We start from the raw sequence: 26,836 nt of genomic DNA, 5'->3' as shown, positions 1-26,836 counted from the left end.
CTCCGCTTGAGCAGTTGCTTCCTCGGATCTCAGTTATCAGGTACGTCAGGCGTTTTGGTATATCGTTCCCATACGTGGTGACGTCACCGCAGCATCGAAGTGACCTATGATAGGGAACATCTCGGTTACGTATGTAACCTTGGTTCCCTGAATAGGGAACGAGATGCTGCGGTTCTGGCCGTTCCGTACCTTGATAACTCTTCATCTTCAGTCATGAAATCTGAGCGAAATGGCGCGCTGCACCCAGGTATATCATGCGTGCGCATGCGCAGGGTGGTGCTATGCGCCATTTGGCCAATAGGATTGGCGGGATGGTATAGGGCTTCAGACATTCGTCACACCAGAGGTGTTCCCATACGTGGTGACGTCACCGCAGCATCTCGTTCCCTATTCAGGGAACCAAGGTTACATACGTAACAGAGATGTTTTTAAAAACCGGGATATGAGCATATCCGGGTTTTTGCCGGTGTTTACATGGCCGTGCGCGACCGGGTTATTGCTAATATTCCTGTTTTGAACGGGTTATTGGCTGCATGTAAACATAGTCACTATCAACTGCGAAATTATTGACTTCAAACTTTCATTTCCTGTTTTTCTTTCTTTTTTTTTTTCTTTTTTTTTTCAAATAGACCCACCTCACAAACTGTCTCTGTTTAATATTCTATCCTACAAGTTTAGGTGGATTCATCTGAATAAGTTTTTTTTTTTAACAAATATAAAACATGACTCTAATTTAAAAAATTTTGAGACAGGGTCGCTGGATTAGCCTACAGCTGCTGCATTATGTGTAGGAATATGATTCATTTGATCATGCTTCTACCCCAGAGCCATTCGTGAACTGGACACTGCCTCGCATGCTGTAGACCCGGGTGAGAGAGGCGATGAGGACCTGGGAGAGAGGGGTTACACTATCATGCAGACAATCTGTCACAGTTACTGAGTTCTGAGGTAGCAAATATTATTGCATGATCTAATAAACAATAATAAATTAATAATGAGTCATGTTTTATATTTTTGTTAAAAAATCTTATTCGAATGCAACAACCTAAACTTGTACAATCAAAAATTAAACAGAGACAATTATCAACCTGAAAATTAAAATGTGAAACCCAATTTCACATTGTAATTTATCTGGTTAATTATGATGGTGTAAATTCAGTTAGTGTGTCTGATTTAATGCAGCACTGCACAGACCAAAGCAGTGTGTGTTGATCGGTCTTCTTTTTTTTTTATTAATCAGAACAATATATACAACAGTGATGCACAATAGTGTACAAACCATTTATTCATTAATCAACAAATTTGTGGAAATTATTTTATTAACAATGTTTTCCAAACTGGTGCAGTAGTCCTTAGGGCTCCTTAAGAAAATGGACGAAATTTGGCTTGGACCCTGACCACCTTCTTATGTATGTCAGATTTTCCCCAAAATAATAATAATAAAACCTACAATGAATGTTACTAAAAATGTTACTTGAATGTAACATTTGTTTTCCTTCTAATTGCATTTTCTATATCCACCCAAAAATCCTTGTGTAGGCAAAATTACAAAATAGATGGAAAATTTAGACTAATTTTCCATTCAACTAAAAAATGAATTATAAATTGATAAAAAAAAACAATCACAGGAATAATCAATATCCAGATTAAATCTATCTAACACTCTTTAAGATGCATATACCATGTAACATTTTAAATACAACCTCTTTTACTTTATGAATTAAACAATATATTTCTCAAACAATCCAAGCATTACTTCAATTTATATTTCTAAATACACTGGTCCACAATATACTTTTGACCTGTATCATCACTTGTTAAAATATTCCTGTATTTATTAGTACAACAAATAATAATGTCTTGGAACATGCTGTGTTTAACATATACTGCCGCAGAAGTATCACTTCTATAAGCTTTTAAAAAATGTAAATCTTGGGGTATGGCCTCAAATACAACAGCATAGTCTTTTGGCATAACTGCCCTCTAAAAATGCTTAAAAATGTGGAAAGCAGTTCGGAATGGAAATATTTATATTTTATTTGTTAACAACATACTTTTCGTACCTTAAAATCAGTAAATGTTATGAAATTAGAGAACTAAGCCAAAAGTAGCACTGGCGGTGTCATTTGATTTGGATGGGATCAAATTGTGAATCGTTTGAGTCAGTTCGGGAGTTCAGAGTGTGATTCATTTGAGTCAGTTTGGGAGTTCAAAGCGGGTTTGCAAATCATTTGAGTAATTTTGGGAGTTCGGAGTATGGAGCATAAATCATTTGAACCACTTTGGGAGTTCGGAGCAGGATCGCGAGGCATTTGAGTCAGTTCGGGAGTTCGGAGCGGGATCGCGAATCATTTGAGTCAGTTCGCGAGTTCGGAGCGGATTCGCGAATCATTTGTGTCAGTTCGGGAGATCGTAGCGGGTTCGCGAATCATTTGAGTCAGTTCGGGAGTTCGATACGGGATCACGAATCATTTGAGTCAATTCGGGAGTTCGGAGCGGGTTCGCGAATCATTTGTGTCAGTTTGGGGATCGCGAATCATTTGAGTCAGTTCGGGAGTTCGGGGTGGGATCGCGAATCATTTGATTCAGTTTGGGGATCGCGAATCATTTGAGTCAGTTCGGGAGTTCAAAGCGGGTTCGCGAATCATTTGAGTGAGTTTGGGGATCGCGATTCATTTGAGTTAGTTCGGGAGTTCAAAGCGGGTTCACGAATCATTTGAGTCAGTTTGGGGTTCGCGAATTATAGCTGTATATGGATAAGCATTTTAAACTAATTTAGTAGCTAGTTATAATTACGTTTTCCATGCGTGTTTAGGTGTGATTTGAACTCGTATTTTTTTGTTTTAATGATGTGCCTTTTAACAGTATCAAGTATATTCAAAAACTATACAAATCGTGTCTAAAAAGTACATGCATCTAGGCTAATGTAAAGTTGCATGAAGTCATACTAGTGCAAGTGTGCATTTTGAGTGCGTTCTTTCACTGCATTATTCGGTGTATTCAAATGCATTTATGTATCCCAACAATGGTTTGGTATAGCACCTTCCCATCTGTGGGTTATTTCAACCCAACCCATTGGGTTAAAATCCTGTTGGGTTAAAAGTTACCCAACAGTTGAGTTAATTATTTATATTAATTAACATCAGTATTTTTTATTAAAAATTACTTAGTACAACCATATTTTGAAACTACTTTGTTGTAACTTAGATTTTATTTTAATATGCAAGTAACACATTTACAAATATATTTACAAATATTTTATTTAAATGTACAAGAATGTGTAAAAATACAACTGACATTTTCAAGATGTACAAATGTGTCGAACCCCCAGTTGCTCCCCGGGCGCTGGATCTATAGCTGCCCACTGCTCCAGGTGGGTGTTCACTTCTCACTGCTGTGTGTGTGCACTTGGACGGGTTAAATGCAGAGCACCAATTCTGAATATGGGTAACCACACTTGGCAAATATTACGACTTTCAAATAAAATGAACATAACATATAATAAAACAAAAAATCATAAAATCAAGTAATAATAATAAAAAATATACTACTGGACCTACTGATGATCAATAAAATAAAAACTTTTTTTTACTGACTCCTAAATACAAAGTTTTTAAGGAGGAGACAGTGTGCAGAAGAAACTATTAAAGACTGTGTGTTACAAAACTCTCAAATATGAGCAGAGGGCTTTGGGTAGTAGATTTCATATACAAAGAAAAGTTTGAAACACAGATCGACTGCTTGTAGAATCGTCTTCTGTTCCATCGCCTCCCTGTTTAAAATAATAAAATCTTGGGAGGAGTTTTTGTCACCAAGCACCAGGACATGTGGATTCTGGCTTGTCTCGTGATTCAAGTACAGCACTAATTAGTGCCAACCTTAAAAGTTCAGTAAACAAAATAAAAGTTCAGTAAACATGCATTGTGATGATATTTCATTGATACACTCACTCTACAAATGAGTGAATTTAAATGAGTTTAGCTATAGCGAATTTAAATTGGTTAAAGTGATAATTCACCCAAAAATGACAATTCTGTCATCATTTTTTTATTCAAAATATCTTCTTGGAACTATTTGTATTGTACAACGTGTCTCTTATATAAAATAAATAAAGGTGACTTGATTACACAGGGCACTGTAATTTTAAGTGTTGCTTTTACTTACAGGCTGAATGTCAATGAAGTGATGTGCACACCATTTTTCCATTAGTCTGGTATGGTGCAGATGGAAGGAAGGGTTTTAAAGACAATTTCTGCACGAAGGCCTTTAAATGACAAAAGTACAGAGATTTTACAGACAAGTAAAAAAAAAGCTAAGCTTACAGTTTACATTTTTACAGTCTTTGTGGGGATCTACTATAATTTGTACTACACTCTAAAAAACGCTGGGTTGTTTTTTCAACCCAACTGCTGGGTTGAGGCCGTTGGATAGGACTTTGGGATGTTTTAACCCAAGTTTGGGTTGAAAATAACTCTCTTTTTTTAACCCAGCGGGGTGGGTTGAGGACGCGGACGTGAAGGAGAGCACGCACGTCACGTCAAAATCGTACGTCTCCAGTGCGAGCAGCCGCCATTTTCTCAGCGTGATAGAAGCGAGAAGCGAGTGAAAGACTATGGTAAGTAACGTTAAATATTCAAAATGTAAAGTTATCTTTTATTGTTTACCCGTTTGTATGAAAGGCGGAAGGTTTTATGAAAGGTGGAAACAAAGGAGCTTAACGTTATATATATATATATATATATATATATATATATATATATATATATATATATAAAAACGGACGCGGTTTTCGCCTCGGACACGGAGGTCTTAACTGCCTCATGTAACGTTACTGAACGGAGGATGTACTTTTAATATAACGTCTGTGAATGTATTTTGGCATATTTACATAAGAATTTACATTATCTGTTCTCTTTGAGGCGTTAACAGACTGTTATGGTCACGGTTACGCTCATGTGAATTTGTCTTTTTTTTTCGCGGTTAAACTGAATGTATGTTTGTCTCCTAAAGGAAACGGCATTGTGTAGTAAAGACTAGCATAATTATTTTGAGGCTGTTGAAGTGGTAACTGTTAAAAGTATGTTTTACATGTAATATTTCAGACTTGTCCAGCTCCTGTCTTCATTGTCCTCGCGCTGAGAGTTAAAGACACAGAAGCTGTTTGTGTGAGGAGTCACAGACCTGTGTGAGGATGAGGAGGAGGTGTTCTTCTGAAGAGAGGGACAGACGGTTTAAGGAGAGTAAACTTCAGAATAACATCAAGTTATCTTTATTTTTACTAAGACTAAAATAATGTGTGTGTTTTTTTTTAGATGTTGAAATCCAGAGACAAGATAACTTCATTCTTTTGAGACTGATGTAAGTTAAATTATTATTACTTTTTTTTTTAGAAAATTAATGTTTCTGTTGTGTCCTGCCTGTTAACTTCACATTTTGATGCAAAAACAGTGTGATTTTATATATGTATATGTTAATATTTTATTGAAACCATTGATGCCCCTCTTTGCAGAACTCAAACTAACTGGAGTTAAGGACACACAAGTCTGCTTGTGTGAGGAAGTGGTTTTCTCAGCTTCTTCTGAAGAGAGGGAAAGATAGTTTAAGGCAAGTAAACTTCATAATTTCATGTTATCAGTTGTTGTTTTTTTACTAAGAGTAAAATAATGTTTGTTTTTTGTTTTTGTAGATGTTAAAAGCAAGAGACATGGGAGAGCATCATTCCTTTGAGATTTTATGTAAGTTATTTTTAGAAAATAAATTTTTCTGTTGTCTCCTGCCAGTTTACTTCACATTTTGATGCAACAACATTGTGATTATGTGCTCATTTCATTAAGACCATTGATGTGTGTGTTTTTTATTGCAGAACTCAAACCAACTTTGGAGTTGTCTGATTTGGAGAGTCATTATTCTTGGTCTTCGCTCTTAGAGGTAAAGTTCACACAAAAAATCATTTACTTGCCCTCAAGTCTTTCCAAACCTATAAGACTTTTGTCTGTCTTTACAACATAAATTAATATATTTTTAGTTTTCTCATAATATTTGTTAATCCATTTATAGTTTAGATAATCAGTATTTTCAAGCTTCATAAATATAGAGTTATTGTAGAAGTAAATTCTGATATTTATATATGAATACATCTTAAATTATATGATAGCAAACATGTATGTTCAAAATAAAATACTGGTCTCCCAGACCAGCAATGGAGGACACAAAAAGAGAATATTAAATATATTCATACGTTTTCCAAAAAATTAGCAGATTTTGTATGAGTCTGGAAAAGCATGAGAAGAGTAAATTATAAACATTTTAATTATTTGGTGAACTAACGGTTTGAAGAGCAGCCCTCCATGTACGTGAATATTGTGAGGTATGTGAATGTCATGTCTGTTTTAATGTTTCAGTAAAGAAGCTTTCTGAAAGCAATATTTATTCAAACAATATCGCATGTCCTCACACTAGTGCTGCCATTATAGCCTCCTGGAGCGCTGTGGTGGACTGAGACATTAAACAACCGCACAAAGTGTTGAAACTTTAAAACAGATTATTTACCTATCCTTACGGATGTGAATACACCTCTGAAAATGGATAGTTTAATTAAATGCTAAATTTTTTCAAATGTGTTTCTCTTAGGCCACTGTTGAAGAACAGGCGGTGACTGGGATGAATGCTGGTCAGAGAGGAGAATCTTCTTTCCCCTAAACTGATGCAGCGGTGGTTTTAAAGGAGGACGCTGCCCTGGATGATGTAGAAGATGTCACATGCTGTGCTGATGGGGTTTCTTCATGATTACATCAGTTATGCTAAAGAGATCATGAAAATTGACCGTGATGCATGATCTGTATTCATGGACTATGAAACAAACTGTAAGTGTATAATTTGTTAAAAAAAAAAAGTTAAATGCTTTTTCTGTGTTGTTTAGTAGAAGAGTTTACACTCTGTCATTCATACACCTGCTCACATACTTTCACACACACACACACACACGCGTCTGTTAAATGTTATAATATCAAAGTTAATGTTGTGATTTATTTGTGTACTGTCATGCCAGAATAGTTGGAAAAAAACCTAACTAATTGTAAATTTATTGTATGTGTTTTCGTATATTTTTATACAATATATACAATTGAAAAAAGTCCAATTTGATCTTAAGTTATATTCATCAAATGTTCAATGCTTTGTTTATGAACTCTGTAGCTGTTAATGCCATCCTTTTCTGCATTTCTTCTAACATGTTACTTTTTGACTTTTCTCTTGTTTTTAATAAATATTTTCCTTTTGGTAATTATTATTTGTGTGTAAAAGTGATATTTAAAATGAACAACATTTGTAGGTTTAATGCCTAGCTCAATTTGGGTTAATTTTAACGTAGAAATGCATTGTTTCCCCACATGGCTGCACTCTGCGAGTTTATTTTCTGCCAGCAGCAGGCGCTAAGAGCGGGAGAGGTAGGTTTCTCCGGTAACGGCTGCAGAGCGGTGCTGAGCTCACAAACGCTGCTTTATCAAGCACATGCGAAATGATATCGAACATTTTTTAAATACAGTAGTTTTCCTTCTGAAATACAGTGATAAAAAAAAACACCCGCTCTGTTTTTTTAAACCCTGCAATATAGTCATTTTAAACCATAAAAAACGCAACCCAGCAGGCTGGGTTAAATATGATAACCCAACTGGTTGGGTTAAAACAACCCAGCGCTGGGTTCGTCCCTTTTTGACCCAGCGCTGGGTTGTCAAAATAACCCAAATTGGGTTGTTTTCAACCCAGCAGTTTTTAGAGTGTAAGAGACAGACTAAACCAGTTTTCACCTCCTCCAGTAAATTTGGCTATATTTGCGGCTAATGTGAGTACATTTTCCCACCCTTAACCCTTTAACTGATTTGGACTTGTAGGGAGGAACAAAAGTACACTGTAAATGAAAGGAAGCTTTGTTGGACGGAATCAGCTCGAGCAGCTTCTTTCACTGGTCCGATCCGATAAATGGTCCGTGCGGCTTTTCTAACATTTTTATTAACTTGTAATACTTGTCTAAACATTTTTTGCAGCTAATCTTTTAGTGTATTAATACTGGTGAGCAAACAGGAATAGCATTCATTTACAATCGATCTGATTATCTGGGGGAAACAAACGGACAAAAGGGAATTAAAACTTTTATAACGTATAAAAAATAAAAAAAAATTAATGTATCAGACACATTACTTAATGTTATGACAGTTATATACATCATACGATTATATTAATAGTTACTTACCCTTCATAATCAGGCAGGCTGCCACTGATGTCCGCGCTGAGTCTCTGACTGGACCGTTAAAATTTGAACAGGAGTGAAGCGGGAAACATATTTAACCCAACAGTTGGGTTATAAATAAAAATAACCCAACGACGAAAAAATGACCCAACAAATTTTAAGTTGAGTTAAAAAAAACAACCCAACGTGTTTTGCTGTGAATGAATGAATGAATAATAGCCTAAAGAACCTTTGTGCCAAAAGGGTTCCTTTCTTGTTGTTATAGAACCTTTTTAGCATAAAAGGTTCTTTGGAGTTGAGTAAAGCACCCTATGGTTCTATATATAACCCCAATGAACCCTTTTCTCTAAGAATTAGATAACGTTCACCTTGGAGATTGAAAATTTTTCTTTTTTGAGACCCCAGGAGCCCAAATCCAGACCCAGAACAACTAAACCCACAGAAGAGGTGTGAGTACAAAGGAGGAATCTTTATATTAGCAAACTGCAGGAAGAGGAAGAGTAGATATAAGTCATGATCTGCAAGATTAACCACAATCTGATGTGATCCGACCACCTCAGAGAAAACCAGTGTTGAGCTGCTGCAAGAGCTTTTGAAGCACAGCAGCTGTGGTCAAAGAGTTCTCGTGTGTTCTGATTGGTGGATGATGATGATGATGATGATGATGATGGTGATGAGTGGATAAAGACTAGAGCAATCAAATAGTGAGAGAGTGATCTGCTCACCTGGTTATGTTCATGTATGTTTCGACGTGGACAGCAGTTTGGAATGGAAATATTCATATTTTGTTAACAAAATACTTTTCGTACCTTAATTTCAGTAAATGTTATGAAATTAGAGAACTAAGCCAATAGTAGCGCTGGCGGTGTCATTTGATTTGGATTGGAACTTCCAAAAAAAAAAAATCTGAATAATGAGTCATGTTTTATATTTGTTAAAAAATCTTATTCGGATGCAACAACCTAAACTTGTACAATCAAAAATTAAACTGAGACAATTATCAACCTGAAAATTAAAATGTGAAACCAATTTTTATCTGGTTAATTGTGATGGTGTAAATTCAGTTACACTGAACTGTGTAACTTCAGATTGTGAATCATTTGATTCAGTTCGGGAGTTATGAGCGTGATTCATTTGAGTCAGTTTGGGAGTTCAAAGCGGGTTTGCAAATCATTTGAATCATTTTGGGAGTTCGAAGTATGGAGCGTGAATCATTTGAGTCAGTTCGGGAGTTCGGAGCGGGATCGCGAATCATTTGAGTCAGTTTTGGAGTTCAAACCGGGTTCGCGAATCATTTGAGTCATTTTGGGAGTTCGGAGTATGGAGCGTGAATCATTTGAACCAGTTTGGGAGTTCGATACTGGATCACGAATCAATTGAGTCAGTTCGGGAGTTCAGTGCGAGTTCGCGTATCATTTGTGTCAGTTCGGGGATCGCAAATCATTTGAATCAGTTCGGGAGTTCAAAGCGGGTTTGTGAATCATTTGAATAATTTCGGCAGTTCATAGCGGGATCGCGAATCATTTGAGTCAGTTTGGGGATCGTGAATCATTTGAGTCAGTTCGGGAGTTCGGAGCGGGTTCGCGAATCATTTGAATCAATTCGAGAGTTCGGAGCGGGTTCGCGAATCATTTGAGTCAGTTATATAATCTATATATATATAATCTATTCCATGCTATCTTAAAATTAATTTATTACTTAATAATCTTAATTTATAATCACAAATAATAATAACACATCTAAATGAAAATACACCATTACAAATGTAACTTCTGTATTCAAAATCTTCAAAGTTTGTAAGCATTAACTTTAACGTTACCAACATTTTTAAAAGTAAAAGCACAAAATATTTCTTAATATTAGCTATACTGCATGTGGCATTTTACAGCTAAAATGTTGAAGTTTAGCTGTTTTAACTACTGTTATCATTAAAAATGTAGCAACGCGAATATCACTTCCTAACATCATCCCTAGCAAGTAACTCTTTCCCCTCTCACGCTCCATTACTGTATTTTCCGGACTATAAGTCGCACTTTTTTTTTCATAGTTTGGCTGGTCCTGCAACTTCTAGTCAGGTGGTATCTTGAGATACTAGAAAAAGGAAACACAGAGGAGCCAAAAGTTCTCAATGGTTCTTAACTTTATTAAGGACCCATTGCAGCATTTAGACATACACACCAGAAAAGTGACAGGTGTATAGAGCAAAACAGACAATTATATTTTACTGTAAAATGTGACAAGACTGCTAAATCGACATTGAAAACATCCGGGCTTATAACAGAGCAAAAGAGGAACTCCCATTCACAAAATTCAATCACAAATAATACTTCAGATGAAAAATAAGGAGCTAAATGTTAACCACTCTTGTTTCCATATAACTAGAAACCATTCTCTGTTATCCGTATTAACCTGAAAATTACTCCCATATCTTCGAAACCATACATGGCTACTCCCACTACCTTCTAATCATTTGAATTGCCCAAACCTTATTATATTTTGGGTGAAATGCACATTTTGTCCTTTAAACTATATATATAAAAAAGAAAAACATCACCAGCTGCTAAATTAATTCGCTGGATGGCATTATAACCAATCACACGCGATTTTGTTGATCTTATGAATACAAGGACCAATCAGAGGAAAAATATTTTATGGTATGACAATATCTGGTTCTTAAGTAAAAAGATGTATATGTTCAAAGTTGATAGATTACACTATTAGGCTTCTTTGCCCATTGTGAATTATAGATCAACTAACAGTCAATAAAGGTGCGAAATGCATTTACTTTCACAGATTTCAGAATTAAGATGTTTTGGGAATATGTAAAAAAAAAAAAATAGACACCACTACAGAATTTGTCATAGTTTGACTGGTTATAATGGGACTTTACTGGACACTGCAATGGACCCTGTTGGTCTCTACTGGTAATTGGTTGCCTTCTATTTATTAAACCAATAAACCCTAATGGAATATGTCCCAAAACCAATACATTGAGAGCGGAACAGTGTGATTTTTACTGAAGCTAGGATTTTCTGAAGGTCTGTGAATTATGGATTTCACTTGCTCTCAGAGTGTTCTATTTCCGTTCAAGCACTAGCAAAATTAATGCTGTAACTATAGCCATTCTAAACTAGTTCTGCCTACAAGGATTGTAGCCTACAGCATGCACACACGTACAGACACATAACGGAACACTCTCACACACAAACAAACAATATTGTCAACGCTTCGCTGTGATTTGTCAATAAAAATGCTAAGAAACAGAAAAGTTATAGCAAAAATTTTATTTGTGCTTTGAAGTGATCAAAATCCACAGCTTTACTATAGAGAGACGCTGCACAGACGGGCGCGTAGATTACGCGGGGGACGAGTTTTAATATCACAGAAATTTGTCCCCCTCACTTTTTCAGTCAAATGTGTTTGCATTGATGTTTTCAAGAGCTGGTGTGAATAAATATAGAATTAAACTCAAAGAGACAGAATAGTCTGTGCATGAACTGATATTTTATTCGGACCCAGAAGATGAGATGAACATCACGGATCACTAAACACTTATGCAGTGTGTGTTTCATTCATACTCGATGCCAGAGGAGCTCTCCAGCAGAAAGACATACCAGGAAATTCCTAATATGGACAAAAGCATCCAGCCATCGCTGTATGAAAACAGTTGTTTTCACAGAAAAAGTAAAAATTTTGGAAACACAAAAGACATTACACATACGATTAAGCCAATAATATGGTTTAAGTCATCTCTTACAGGTAATAAATAAAAGTATATGAACAATGCAGTGCTAATTGACATAGCATTTATTACATTCTAGAAACTATTCTACCTTATTACGTGATAAAAGGTTAGTATACTAAAAACATTATTATTTGTTTTTGTCCAGCAATTATAGATTTCTAAGCTAATTAAAAGCTAGAAATTAGAGAAAATTTAAGTTGACTATAGTATACACCACCAGCCAAAAGTTTTTGAACAGTAAGACTGTTAATGTACATTAAATAAGTCTCTTCTGTTCACCAAGCCTGCATTTATTTGATCCAAAGTACAGCAAAACAGTAAAATTTAGTTTTGTTTTCTATTTGAATATATTTCGAAATCTGAAATTTTAGCACCATTACTCCAGTCACATGATCCTTCAGAAATAATTTCATATTCTGATTTGCTGTGAACCTCCTTTGTGAAACGGGCCCCAGGTCTTCAGGAAGAACAAAAGAAAAGCACCAGGCCCAGATGGCATTACACCTGTGCTGACCAGATGGCCCCAATCTTTTCACAGATCTTCAACAGATCTGGAGTTGTGTGAAATGCCTTCCTGCTACAAACACTCCACCATCATCCCCATTCCAAAGAAACCCAAGATAACAGGACTTAACCTCTACAGACATGCGGCTCTAATGTCTGTCATCATGGAGTGGTTTGAAAAACTGATTCTGGTTTATCTGAAGGAAATTACTGGACCCCCTGCAGTTTGCTAATGGAGCAACCAGGTCCACGGATTATGCAATCAACATGGGATTGCACTTCATCCTACAACATCTGGACAAAACAGGGACTTATGTGAGGATCCTGTTTGTGGACTTTAGCTCGGCTTTCAACACCATCATCCCAACAGATCTCCAGACCAAACTGACCCAGCTCTCTGTTCCTAGCTCTATCTATCAGTGGATCACCAGCTTTCTGACAAATAGGCAACAGTTAGTGAGACTGGGAAAATTCATGTCAAACAGCTGCTCCACCAACACTGGTGCCCCTCTCCTCTCTCCCAACTGCTCTTCTCCCTGTACACCAATGACTGCACCTCTAAAGACCCCTCTGTCAAGCTCCTGAAGTTTGCTTACAGACTCATCTGCTTACAGACAAGAGGTTGAGCAGCTGGCTGTCTGGTGCAGCCTTAACATCCTGGAGCTGAACACTTTTAAAACCGTGGAGATTATCATGGACTTCAGAAGAAAAAATGGCTGCCCACCATCTTTCAGGACCAGATGTGGGACAATCACATTGACTCCATTGTTAAAAAGGCCCAACAAAGGTTGTACTTCCTTCACCAGCTGATGAAGTTTAACCTGCCACAGGAGCTGCTGAAACAGTTCTACTCAGCCGTCGTTGAGTCTGTCCTGTGTACTTCAATAACTGTCTGGTTTGGTTCAGCTAGAAAATCAGACATCAGAAGATTACAGAGAATGGTTCGGACTGCTGAAAGGATTATTGGTACTCCCCTGCCCACCCTTCAAGAACTGTATACATCCAGAGTGAGCAAAAGGGCTCAGAAAATCACTCTGGATCCATCATATTCAAGTTACCTCATCTTTGAACTTTTGCCTCTGGCTGGCGCTTCAGAGCCCCAAATACCAGGACAGTCAGGCACAAGAACGGTTTCTTCCCCCAGTCACTCTACCTCATGACATCTAATCATTAAGCAGATGCTTTTATCCAAAGTGACTTACAAGTGAGAGCAATAGAAGCAATCAGATCAACAAGAGAACAACAACAGTATACAAGTGCCATTTTAAAGAACGCATAGCCAGGTTTTTTTTTTATATGTAAGACAAGAAAAGTGCTAGTATTAGTTGGTTAAGTGCTGGCGAAAAAGAGGAGTCTATAGGTGTTTCTTGAAAATGAGTAGACACTCAGCTGTTCAATTTGAGATTGGGAGGTCATTCTATCAGCTGGGCACAGTCCAGGAAAAGGTCAGTGAGAGTGATTTTGCCCATCTTTCTGAGGGTGAACAGGAGAATCGGGTGATTAACGGTGTCAAAAGCAGCAGACAGGTCCAGTAAGATGAGTATTGAGGATTTTGAAGCTGCTCTTGCCAGTTGCAGGGCTTCAGTAACTGAGATCAGGGCAGTCTCAGTCAAGTGGCCGCTTTTGAAGCCAGCTTGGTTGCGGTCCAGGAGGTTGTTCTGTACAAGAAACAAAGAAAGCTGGTTGAACACAGTTCAACCCAGTGTCTTTGCAATGATCAGTAGTTTTCTAGAAGTGCTGGATTTAGAGATGGTTTCTTAAGCAGTGGGATTACCCAAGCCTGCTTAAATGCTGAGGGAAATGTTCCAGATTGAAGAGAGGAGTTGATAATGTAAGTGAATGTATGACTGAAGAAGAGAACGCTTGAAGGAAGGGGTAATAAGATATATTAATAGGATGATTGGACAGGATAAGTTTGGAAATGTCTATCTCAGAGTAGAGAGAAGGAGGAGAGAGAGTGTGCATTGGTCATTGTGAAGTTATCCTCAGTCTGCGATGTGTAGAATTGGTCACCGATGGTTCTAGTCTTATTTGTGAAGAAAACTGCAAAGTCGTCAGCTGTTAGAGTCAATTGAGGAGGAGGAGGTGGAGGCAGGTTAAGAAGAGAAAGTTTTGAAGAGTGTCCGAGCATCACAACAGTTGTTAATTTTGTGGTAGTACGATGTTTTAGCAGTGAAGACATTTTCAGAGAAGGAAGAGAGGAGAGACTGATACACACTGAGGTCAGTAGGGTTTCTTGATTTATTCCATTTCCTCTTTGCAGCCCTGAGTTTAGAGCGACGTTCACTGAAAACCTCGGACAGCCGGGTGCAGATGGGGTGGATTGTGCTGGTCTAGATGACAGTGGGCAAAAGTTGTCCGAGCAATAGGTAAGAGTGGAAATGGAAATCTCAGTAGCTCTGCTACTACATTTATTTCAAAATGACAATATATATACAGCTATGATCAGCTGTTCCTTCATCTTGGCTGAGCTTTCAACGTTGTTATGGGAAAGGATGAAAATGATTGGTTAGTTCTTGTCACATGACCCGCGGTGCGCTTGCGGCATTCTGAAAAGTTGAGATGTTTTTAACTCGATGCAGTGCGGACGCGCCAGGGAAAAACGGGCACGTCGCACCGTGTGCGCATCGCAACCGCGTCGCTTCCATTATAAGCACGCATACCGCGCGCCTACATTGGAAATAACGAACTTGAGCGATCAAAAGACGTGATAAGTGAACGGCCCCTAAAGACTGCGGTCTTCTACAGTACTTCAAATATGCCGTGGAGAATCACAGAAAGTGACCGAATTCAAGAACATTGTTGCGGCATCTCTCAAGCAACGAATAAACACAGCTAACTTGGAGAATGCACTGAAAACTCCTCTTCTCGCGTCTGCCCTAGACCCTCGGCACAAACATCTCAGGTTTCTTGATGAAAACATGAGAGAAGTAAGAAAAAAAAACTTTTTGGGACATTATCAAAACATTTTCCTTGATGCGAGTGGTGTGTCACCAACGATGAAGAGAATGTAATGCCCACTCGTCGGAAAAGGCTGAGCCAGTTCTTCAGCCGAGACGAATGGGAACAGTTCTTGCTGGGGCCATGTATTCCACCAGATGAGGATCCCATTCAGTGTTGAAACGAAAACACGAAGCGCTTCACAAAACGTATTCGCTTAGCACACCGTTATTTATGAGTCCCGACAACGTCTGTGCCATCAGGGCGCGTTTTCTTCTCGGCTGGCCTTATTGATAACAGACTAAGGAGCTGACTCCGAATTTCTTAACAAGAACATGTAAAACAATAGAAAAAAAAAAAAAAAAGATTTGCTGACAGTTTTAAAGTTTCAAAGTTAAGTGTAGGCTACGTTCTACAATAGCCTAATTGCTGCAGGCTGCTTTACGTTTTTTCTTTGTTCACATGTTTTTTTTTTTTTTTTGCTTTTAATCTGTCCTTTTGTTTGTTTGCACGCATTGTTAAAGGTTTTCAGCTACAAAACACGATGTGTAATGTTCAAGCTTATTGTGTGTAAACTTGTTCAAAATGACGGAAACAATAAATGTTGCTGTAAAGTCTGTCTCATTAAACTTAATTTAAATAAACGAATATTCGAATACTCGTTTTTATGTGAGCTCAAATATTCAAATGTGATATTTGCAGAAAACGCCCATCCCTAGTATTTACCAGGGTAAGACACACAGTAATTAAACCAAACTTTCCAAGCAACGACAACCACGCAGTAGTCTAAGGAGTAAACGAGGCAAAACACTTAAAAACTGCTGTCCTTATGTTGCTTGACTGTTTCCATGAACAGTCATATGTTCCCCACTTATGCAATAAAAACATATCCTTATATTTGTAGCCCTTCCATCGTAGTACATCCCTGCCTCTTACTCAATCCTATTCCATTATCATTTATAGCACAATTGTTTATACACATTTTTTTTGTCTGTGTGCACTGGAAGCTTGTGTCACTAAAACAAATTTGTTGTATGCATAAGCATACTTGGCAATAAAGCTCTTTCTGATCATAACAAAATTCTAATCCAGGTTTTGAATTTCAAATATAAATTTTGTAATTTCTTCCCAAAAATGCAGTAAATCCAAGAGACCTCTCAATTCAATAAACCCATTTAATCAATATGAAAGTCACTTCATATTTAAACTGATGAAAATACACATAGTAAGTTGATCCAAATCCAACAGCCTCTCAACTTGGTCAATAATAGTCTTAATAATAATGACAATAGGCCAAGTATGGTGACCCATGCTCAGAATTCATGCTTTAACCCATCCATAGTGCACACACAAAGAGCAGTGAACACACACATACACCGTGAACACACACCCGGAGAAGTGGGCAGCCATTTATGCTGCGGACCCCGGGGAGCAGTTGGGGGTTCAATGCCTTGCTCAAAAGACACCTAAATTGTGTTCTTGCCGACCCGAGATTCAAACCCACAACCCTAGGGTTAGGAGTCAAACTCTAACCACTAGGCCACAACTCCCCCCTTATATAGGCACTGGGCTTTAAAAAAAAACACAATCAATCATCACTTCCTAAATGAATCCAACAGTTCATTTTGTTAAATGCACATGACAATCATGCGATTTATCATGCAACCCTTGTTTGTTGATCTCCAAGCAGATGAGGAAATTAGGATTCCATATATTCAGACCACCAATACAGTATAGATTGCGTGTAATGGTGCACTGTGATTGGTTGAGTGGCTATCACAAAGTAGGTTAGAGTGAAATGTAAAACTGTGCCCCCTAAAAGCACAAGTGCACCCCCCTTTATTGTGGTCTAGATCCACCACTGTCAGGTAGAGGAACCATAAGTGTGAGTACATCCAAATGATAACACCAAACTCTTCAAGCATTTATTTTTATTTGAGGGTAGGAGGGAGAGGGCAACAGTTCTAGACAAGGGAAAAATGCCATAAAGCACTGAACGGAAAGGTCTCCAGTAGGAGTCATCCAAAATTCATACGAAAGTTTCAAGACAATTTCCCTGACTGATCACTTCAGTGACCCTTTCCTTGCCCACTTCCCAGTCCCTGACCACTCCCCTGTCCATAGCCAGAGCCACGGCCAACTCCCTGGCCAAAGCCACTTCCCTGGCCATACCCAACTCCCTGGCCCTGTCCATAGCCACTTCCCTGGCCGCTCCCCTGGCCATGGCCAACTCCCTGGCCAAAGCCGCTCCCCTGGCCATGGCCAACTCCCTGGCCAAAGCCACTTCCCTGGCCGCTCCCCTGGCCATGGCCAACTCCCTGGCCAAAGCCGCTCCCCTGGCCATAGCCAACTCCCTGGCCCAAGCCGCTTCCCTGGCCGCTCCCCTTGCCATAGCCAACTCCCTGGCCCTGGCCAAAGCCACTTCCCTGGCCGCTCCCCTGGCCATGGCCAACTCCCTGGCCAAAGCCGCTCCCCTGGCCATAGCCAACTCCCTGGCCCAAGCCGCTTCCCTGGCCGCTCCCCTGGCCATAGCCAACTCCCTGGCCCTGGCCAAAGCCACTTCCCTGGCCGCTCCCCTGGCCATAGCCAACTCCCTGGCCCTGTCCATAGCCACTACCCTGGCCATACCCAACTCCCTGGCCATACCCAACTCCCTGGCCATACCCAACTCCCTGGCCCAAGCCGCTCCCCTGGCCGCTCCCCTGGCCATAGCCAAAGCCACTTCCTTGGCCACTCCCTTGACCCTGGCCAAACCCGCTTCCCTGGCCATAGCCGCTCCCCTGGCCACTACCCTGACCATAGCCGCTCCCTTGACCATAGCCGCTTCCCTGGCCGCTCCCTTGACCCTGGCCAAACCCGCTTCCCTGACCATAGCCGCTCCCCTGGCCACTACCCTGACCATAGCCAAGGCCACTTCCCTGGCCGCTCCCCTGACCCTGGCCGCTCCCCTGACCCTGGGGTTCACTGCATGCATTGACACTGGTGGTTGGGCAACATTTCTGTGTGGCAGGACACTGGCCATCTTGGACACAGATTTCAGGAGATAATGTAATGTCCCTTGGGTCGGGACATTGACCTGGCTTCACTGCAGGGACAAAGTTAGCCAGTTTTAGTTTGTGCTATGGACTATGACACACCAATAAACAGAATGAAACAATGCATTAACAGCAACAAACCTTTACCTACAAAAATTAATTATATTCCAAGTATACTTTTGTAAAGCCATCCTGTGATTAAAACAGGGTTCAGTTCACACCTACTTTATTAGAGCAAGAAAGTAAAAAGCCACTTTTCACTAACAACAACATACCTATATATGGAGCTGTACAGTAACTTCCACAGTCATTGCTGCAGCACTTCTCATTGTTGGGGCAGTTGGAGTCATTCTCACAGGGACTCCTGTTACACGATCTAATTCTAGATGATTGGGGTGGACACTTTCCTGGCTTTACTATTATACAGACATGAGAAAGAGCCACTGAATGATTAACATTTCCACTCATTTTAATTACAAAACACTTCAGTCTCTGCTTAACTTGTTGACGATGCATTATGGTTTTGCTTTTCTAAAGAGAAAGACAGCAAGCATCTTTGTGCCATTGTCAGATTTTGTTACCTCTCATTAAAACTAATGACTAATACAACAGTCAACATACACTACTTGTGTAGTAATCATTAGTGTCTACACCTGCCACAAACCTAGCCTTACAGTAATGTAAATGCAGTAATTGTTATATCCATGGTTGAATCTAAAAGGGCTAAAAACACATACACCTTAGATGGTTTTACGAAAATCTACCCCACAGTGCAGATACACCAGGTATTGTTGTTCAGCAGGAGAAACGAAGTACATAATATTGGGGTTAATAACCTTTTAAAACCCATTCCTAATCCTGCATTCAAAGACTGGGCATCACTTATTTTTACATTTCTCTATGCCATGTAATAGCCAACAGATCTTCTCACCTGTTGTTTTTCCAGCATCTGTTATGCTCAAGTATCCAAACAGACACAATAGAACAACAATCAAGCAACACACATGAGCTGTCATCCTCCCGGTCTGTCAACTCACAATGATCTCTGATGGAAAATGCACTGAACTGGTGTGTCTTCAAGAGCTAATAGCAAAATACAAAACAACTAAAACAAATAAACGTGTTGCTGTAACATCAACCACTGTAAAATGGGGTTTTAAAGATACGAGGAGATCAGGTCAACTCCAACCCTGATCAAACTCACCTGCCTGTAGCTTTCAAGTAATCTGAATGAAAGACCTGGATTAGCTTGTTCAGGTGTGTTTGATTGGGATTGGATGAGATGAATGCGGTGTTCAAACTAGGGCTGTAGCTACCGAATATTTTAGTAATCGAGTATTCTACCAAAAATTCCATCGATTAATCGGATAAAATGTGTTTTTGCTTAATTTTAAATGCAATATTAATTATGCAAGAGAAAATAAGACTCCTGGATCTCTTAAAATGAAAAATTAAGTTTTCTTTTTTAGATTTTTTAAAATTATTTTTTAAATGCAAAGAATGCAATGCATACATCAAAAATAAACATTTAATTATTACCCATTGTTTCTCTGTCTGTACTTGTACTGTGAACAATGACAATAAAGTTGACAGATGAATTAAGTTCATTTAAGTGCCATTCAGTTGGGATTTTAAATAAAGCATTTTCTGAGATGCACATTAAACACATAAAACATTAATTTAATTTATCTTTTAATTATTGAAAATTAACTTTTTGGAAAAACAAAGGGGATTTACTATTAAAAATAAAACATGGAAGAAATGTTGTGTGATTAAACCTTAAAAATAATAATAATAATGTTTGATTTTTTTTTTTGTAGTACATTTTACATATGTACATTCTGCGGAACAATAGTCTTTAACCAGACTTTTATTTTGACGGGTTGACGTATTCCGCGTTTAACTGTAAAATCCGTTTTTATGACTGGATTCCGCGATTCCCTCCGCGTTTTCTGCATCGCGGAAATCATAGGGCCCTTGTTGTGGTATGCCAGCTCAATATTGCAATGGACACACGCCACGACGTTCTCTTTACCTATTCCCTCAAATCAAAACACTGCTGACTCCTTGCATTATGCGATTTCAGACTCAGCACATGTGTCTACTTCCGCTTTGTGGGTGACGTAAACGCGTTGTCACATTAAAAAAAATAATTGCGAAAGAATCTAACGTGAGATTTAAAATAAACTAAAAGATGCTTCGAGGCAGAGGAATTTACCTCGATCATTTTTTGTATTCGAGTTACTCAAAGTATCGTTTCAGCCCTAGTTCAAACCATGTCATAATAATTAAGGTAACCTAATTACGAGAGGATTGTGTGTTTCTGTGGCAACACTATAAACTGCCAACGCATAGTCAACGCATCTGTACACATACTCTTCCCCGAGGCTACGCATTGTTACGCTTCGGCCGCCATTATGCGTCGGTGCGTAGCAAAATGTGTCGTCCTAGTTTTTGATACGCGACGCGCCGATTCACGCAATACTATGCATTGTCGGTGGGGGCGACATTGCAAGTATTGTACATTGATTCAAGTATATTGTGTTTACAGAAGAAGAAGGTTGGAATACAATGGCGGGTGAAGAGGAAAAATTATGCGAACTTATACGTATTCATCCACATTTATACGATAGTTCATCAGCAACAGAATACACTCCTCTTCAGTTGCCATTGTAATCTGAATATCACGCGACTCGACTCTACTAATATCACCCGACTCTACTACCCCCTGTTGCGTGAGCAGTGTATTGCATACACGCATCACCCGTGACGCTTGCGTTCACTGTTTAGACTATGAAAGGGAGCGCGTCGCTCACGTCGCTCGCATTGCTTGCTCGCGTTTCTCGCGTTGACTATGAAACGGCCCTTTGACTTCATATAAGGGCCGTTTCATAGTCAACGCATCTGTACGCATACGCGTCCCCGAGGCTACGCGTCGTTAGGGCCGTTTCATAGTCAATGCATCTGTATGCATACGCGACCCCGAGGCTACGCATCGTTACGCTTTGGCCGCCATTATGCGTCGGTGCGTAGCCAAATGTGTCGTCCTGGTTTTTGATACGCGACGCGCCGATTCACGCAATACTATGCGTTGTCAGTCGGGGCGACATTGCCAGTATTGTACATTAATTCAAGTATATTGTGTTTACAGAAGAAGAAGGTTTGAATACAATGGCGGTCGAAGAGGAAAAATTATGCGAACTTATACGTATTCATCCACATTTATGCGATAGTTCATCAGCAACAGAATACACTCCTCTTCAGTTGCCATTGTGATCTGAATATCACGCGACACGACTCTACTAATATCACCCGACTCTACTTCCCCCTGTTGCGTGAGTGGTGTATTGCATACACGCATCACCCGTTACACTTGCGTTCACTGTTTAGACTATGAAAGGGAGCTCGCATCGCTCGCGACGCTTGCTCGCGACGCTTGCTCGCGTTGACTATGAAACGGCCCTAACGCTGCAGACTGATGGTTCTTCTTTTTTAAATTAACCAACACAATATATACAACAGTAATGCAAAAGCGTGTACAAACCATTTATTCATTAATCAACAAATTTATATTGCTGAAATCTCTCTAATACACTTTTAGCTCCATATACCGAGTAATTTTTTTAATACAGCCTCATTTACTTTATTTAAACAGTATATTTCTCAAACATGCCAAGATTTATTTAGAATTTCTATTTCTAAATAAACTGTTGCACAATATACTTTTGACCTGTATCACTTGTTATAATATTCCTATATTTTTTAATACAACTGTTTAAGAATATCAACGTCTGGGAAAATGCTGTCTTTACCATATACTGCCACGGAAGAATCACTTCCATAAGCTTTTACAAAATGTATAACTTGGGGTATAGCGTCAAATACAAAAGCATAGTCTTCTGGCATAACTTGTACTCTATAAACAATTAAGAGTTTGGGTTATTTTGGCAACCCAGCGCTGGGTCAAATATCGACAAACCCACAGTTGGTTCGTGTTGAATGCTGCATTCAAACCATGTCATAATTATTAAGGTAGCCTAATTATGACAGGATTATACGTTTCTGTGGCGACATATCAGGGGTGAAATAATCTGCAGTGGTCAGGGGCCCATTTCAGAAAGGAGGTTAAATGAAAACTCTGAGTATGTTAACCCTGAAATGAGGGAAACTTTGGGTTTTCCATTTCAGAATGGGAGGTTTGTCAAGCCTGTTACTGAAAGTGAGGTAACTTATACTCAGTTACCATGGTAACATACTCTATGAACCTAACTTGGTCAGGAGCAGGTTTTCTTTGGTTCTTCAGTTTCGAGTTCGCCTTTTGCCGAGCATCATCTTCTCACTTTTACCATCACATTAGAATTTATTTTCAATAAAAATGTGTTTCTAAAATTGGAAGTGCCTAAGGGGTGTTTAATAATGATAAAAGTATTTATAATTTTAATAAATATAATAATTTACACTGTTATTACTGCATCCAGGTACAATACTGAGGTGCAAATAGCATCCACCAGTATAAAGTATAAATAGCATCTAATTATTATTTACACTTATTGCAAAGAACTGCTACTTTTACCTGGTGAATAGAACAAATCACAATGTTCATTAAGTTTAAATAGCATCTAGAGCTATTTGCACTTAGCCCACTTTAAATAGGATCCTTTGCTACAATATTATGTTAATTCCACAACAATTCAGTTTCTTGGTAAATTGGTGCAGTGACTTTGGTTTTCAAAAAACACAGTGGACCAACACCAGAAGATAAAATTGCACCCTCAATTTCACAGACTGTGGAAACTTAACACTGGACTTCAAGAAACTTGGGCTATGAGCTTCTTCAACCTTCCTCCAGACTCTAGGACCTTGGTTTCCAAATGAAATACAAAACATGCTCTCATCTGTAAAGAGGACTTTGGACCACTGAGCAACAGTCCATTTCTTCTTCTCCTTAGCCCAGGTAAGGGCGTTGTCTGTGGTTCAGTAAATCTCTTGACACATCTGTGTGTGGTGGCTCTTGATGCCTTGACCCCAGCCTCAGTCCATTCCTTGTGAAGTTCACTCACTGTAAAGTGAGGATGCTGTCAAAAATAATGGCATAAATAGATTTTATTAATTAACTTCTATTATCTTAACTAAATTAAATCAACATTTGATGTTACCAAACTATGCGTTAAAAAAGCTTTCGTCCTAGGTGCACTTGCATATTGTTTTTCAGGTAGCTTTGCAGGTAGGTTTCTTGAAGAGTATTAGAGACATTGCCACAGTTCTTCTGGATTGAGTCTGTCTTAGTTTGTTCCGTTTCTTCATGTTATTCCAGACAGACTGATGATGATGAGATCAGATCTCTGTGTGGAACACTGGCTGCTGTCAGACTCCTTGTGTAAACAAAAATGTCACTGGATGGTCTAAGGATCTGACCAGGCGGCTTTTCAATTAATATCAGAAATTTTTGCATTCCAAAAGAATTTTCTTCACAAACATTGATGGAGCTTACAAGGGACCCCTCTACCCCACCTCAGACAGTCTGATCACCTTTCTTTGTTTCTCACCTAAAAGGGGCTAAAAGCATGCGTGCTAGTGCATGCCAGGGCCAGTCGCGTTTCCACTCTCACTTCTGGGGCTTGATCGTGTCTCACCTTCAAAACCTTGGGCCAAAGCGGGCCAGCTTGGGCTAGAGTAGTGGTTATAAACAAAGGCGGAGTTTCTATGCGTCTGGAGATCGTCAGCCGTGGATCATTTCAGAAAGCTAACAGCTATAACACCAGCATTAAAGACTTTTTAAAATAAGTTGAGCTCAGTGGCGATTGTTTGAAATAACTTGATCCGATGTGGATTATAATCACCATACAAGGCAGAAATATTTATAAGCGATGCAAAAGACGGTGCACGCTAGGCATTAACAGTACCATAGTAAACATGGTAAATATGACCACTTGAAAAAAAAAATCAGACATTAGCTTCTAATTCTTATGATCTATTTAGTAACTTATATTATCTGTCATTAGTCTCGTCTCGAGAGTTTAGCTCCACGTAGCCCATCATAAAAATATAATAATGTTTTTTGTTTGGGAGCTTTTATAAAAATAGAGATATTATCAATAATTCTAAAAGTGACGTATAGGCTACAAATAAACATTAACAGACTTGACTGAATAAGGAGGCTATTTTCATAACGCTTAAGCATTAAAAATAAATAAATAAAATAGAAATACATTTATTTCTGTGTGACTAATTTTGAGTCCTGATAAATTAATTCATTATGATCAATGTATCACTTATTCTATAGTAAATCATCGATGCTTTTGAATTTAAATATTTAACAAAGCATGCAAACAAACGGCCACTTTTATAATTTTCGTTTTGTGATCGCGCTAGTTCCAGTGACTTATTTCTTAGTTTTCTGATAACTTCTCTTTGTTGGTGAAATGATGAGGTTGTGTGACGTTGTTCCCGAGAGGCGTGTTAAGAGCGGGTTTTGGTGAAGTGCAGCAGTGCTTCAGGCTCGACTGTGGAAACGCTGTGCTATTCTGGCCCGAGACTATTAACCCCGCCCGGCCTGTTTTAAGCCATGGCTCGCACTTGCCCGACAGTGGAGACACGGCTAATGAGGACCATCAAAGTGTGGCCAACTTGAGCAGACTCTTTACTTCAGGACAGGTTTCAACACACTAACTGGAGTATGTTTGCTTCTCAGGCTGCCTGTGGCTCTCACACGGACATTGATATCCATACCTCCTCTGTACTGGATTACATCAACACCACCATTGACAGTGTAACAACAGAAAAACAAATTACAACGTACCCTTATCAGAAGCCATGGATGAACAAGGAGGTGTGACTCCTGCTGAAAGCCTGCAACACTTCCTTCAGATCAGATGATGCTCAGGCCTAAAGCAAATGCAGGGCTATCCTGAGGAGGGGCATCAAAAAGGCCAAGTTCTGCTACAAGCTAAAAGTAGAGGAACACTTTTTCAACTCTGACCCACGACGCATGTGGCAGTGATCAGTGACTACAAGCCAAGCAACTCCACTCCAATGGTCACAGACATCTCTTTCCTTAATGAGCTAAATTACTTTTATGCTTTTTTATGACTTTTAAGAAGACGGCCACCAAGATCAGCTCAGCATTTAACACTGTCATTCCCTCCAAACTGACCACAAAACTTGGAGACCTGGACATTAACAACTCCCTGGATTATGGACTTTGTGACCAGACCACAGCATGTTAGGTCAGTCCACACTTGCTCCACCACCATCACCACCGGCGTACCTCAGGGCTGTGTGCTGAGCCCATTCCTCTACTCCCTCTACACCCATGACTGCAAGCCTGTGCATGGATCCAACTCCATCATCAAGTTTGCAGATGACACCACCATCTTAGAGGACCTGTCCTGGACCACAAACACCTCCAGCCTGGTCAAGAAGGCTCACCAGCACCTCTTCTTCCTCAGGACACTGAAGAAGAACCAGTTGTCTTTAGCCATCCTGGTGAACTTCTACTGTTGTGCAATCGAGAGCATCCTGACCAGTTGAATCACTGTCTGGTATGGGAACTGCTCAGTGGCTAAAGGCAAAGCACTGCAGAGGGTGGTGAAAACTGCCCAATGCATCACAGGGACATATCTCCCTGCTATTGAGGACATACAGAGAAAAATGCTGTCTACATCAAGCTTTCAGCATTTTTAAGGACTCCTGACCACCTGACCACCGAAAAATCTGCAAGTTATGTCCTAGTATTGCTTTATCTGTATATTTATTGTAGATTTGTAACATATTGTAGATACTGTATACCATGTATTAACTGCTTATTGCACTTCTGGTTAGATGCTAACTGCATTTCGTTGCCTTGTCCCTTACATGTGCAATGACAATAAAGTAAAATCTAATAATCCTTTCATTGCTTCCAGAAATTATGGGATTTTTTTATTAAGTGTATCAACTTTTTAGTGCCCACAACCAGATGTAACAAATTTATATTAAAAGATACAATGATTTATCTTTTGAACAGATTCAGTTTTTCCAGGTTTCTTACGGATTGTCAGAAATCAAACACATATCGTTTTAAATCTTCAAGAAAATTTATATAGAAAAATGTAAGTTTTGTAAACGTTAGCCTATGTATAAATATTTAGCCAAGAACAAAATAAGGTTGAACAAATAAACATCTGACTGTTCACTCTCATGTGTATCCTAGAAATAACTTTTTCATATTTTAAAAAGATATTAGGAAATATACCAAGAAAACACTCAATGTGTTTTTCCAGAGATTCTTAGTATAATTACAATACCGAAAGAGATGGGACAGATATTTAGTTTGGTGAAGGAACTTAAATCAAAAGTCTTTAGAAATAGACCTTGGAGTTGCCCGGA

At 39.0% G+C, this 26,836-nt stretch overlaps 1 protein-coding gene and 2 long non-coding RNA genes across 3 annotated transcripts in view; 2 read left to right on the top strand and 1 right to left on the bottom strand.

Annotated features, from left to right (window-relative positions):
• LOC128019091 (fibroin heavy chain) overlaps window positions 1-19,647 on the bottom strand; it is a 36,208-nt gene extending 16,561 nt beyond the window's left edge. Inside the window, exon 1 of the mRNA XM_052605094.1 lies at window positions 19,401-19,647. Coding sequence (XP_052461054.1) covers window positions 19,401-19,485 — 85 coding nt within the window. The 5' untranslated portion in view covers window positions 19,486-19,647. The remainder of the gene's footprint in view (window positions 1-19,400) is intronic.
• Window positions 4,420-5,609, top strand: LOC128019092 (uncharacterized). The gene is made up of 3 exons (XR_008185066.1): window positions 4,420-4,615; window positions 5,103-5,358; window positions 5,510-5,609. It is a non-coding gene; the product is annotated as an uncharacterized LOC128019092 (long non-coding RNA).
• On the top strand, window positions 5,685-7,212 carry LOC128019093 (uncharacterized). Its single transcript, XR_008185067.1, has 3 exons — window positions 5,685-5,735; window positions 5,864-5,928; window positions 6,631-7,212. It is a non-coding gene; the product is annotated as an uncharacterized LOC128019093 (long non-coding RNA).
• Window positions 19,648-26,836: the final 7,189 nt, after the last annotated feature.

The sequence above is a fragment of the Carassius gibelio genome, chromosome A8 (genome assembly GCF_023724105.1).
Source record: "Carassius gibelio isolate Cgi1373 ecotype wild population from Czech Republic chromosome A8, carGib1.2-hapl.c, whole genome shotgun sequence".
Lineage (NCBI taxonomy): Eukaryota > Metazoa > Chordata > Actinopteri > Cypriniformes > Cyprinidae > Carassius > Carassius gibelio.
This window is presented reverse-complemented; position numbering and strand designations above follow the sequence as displayed.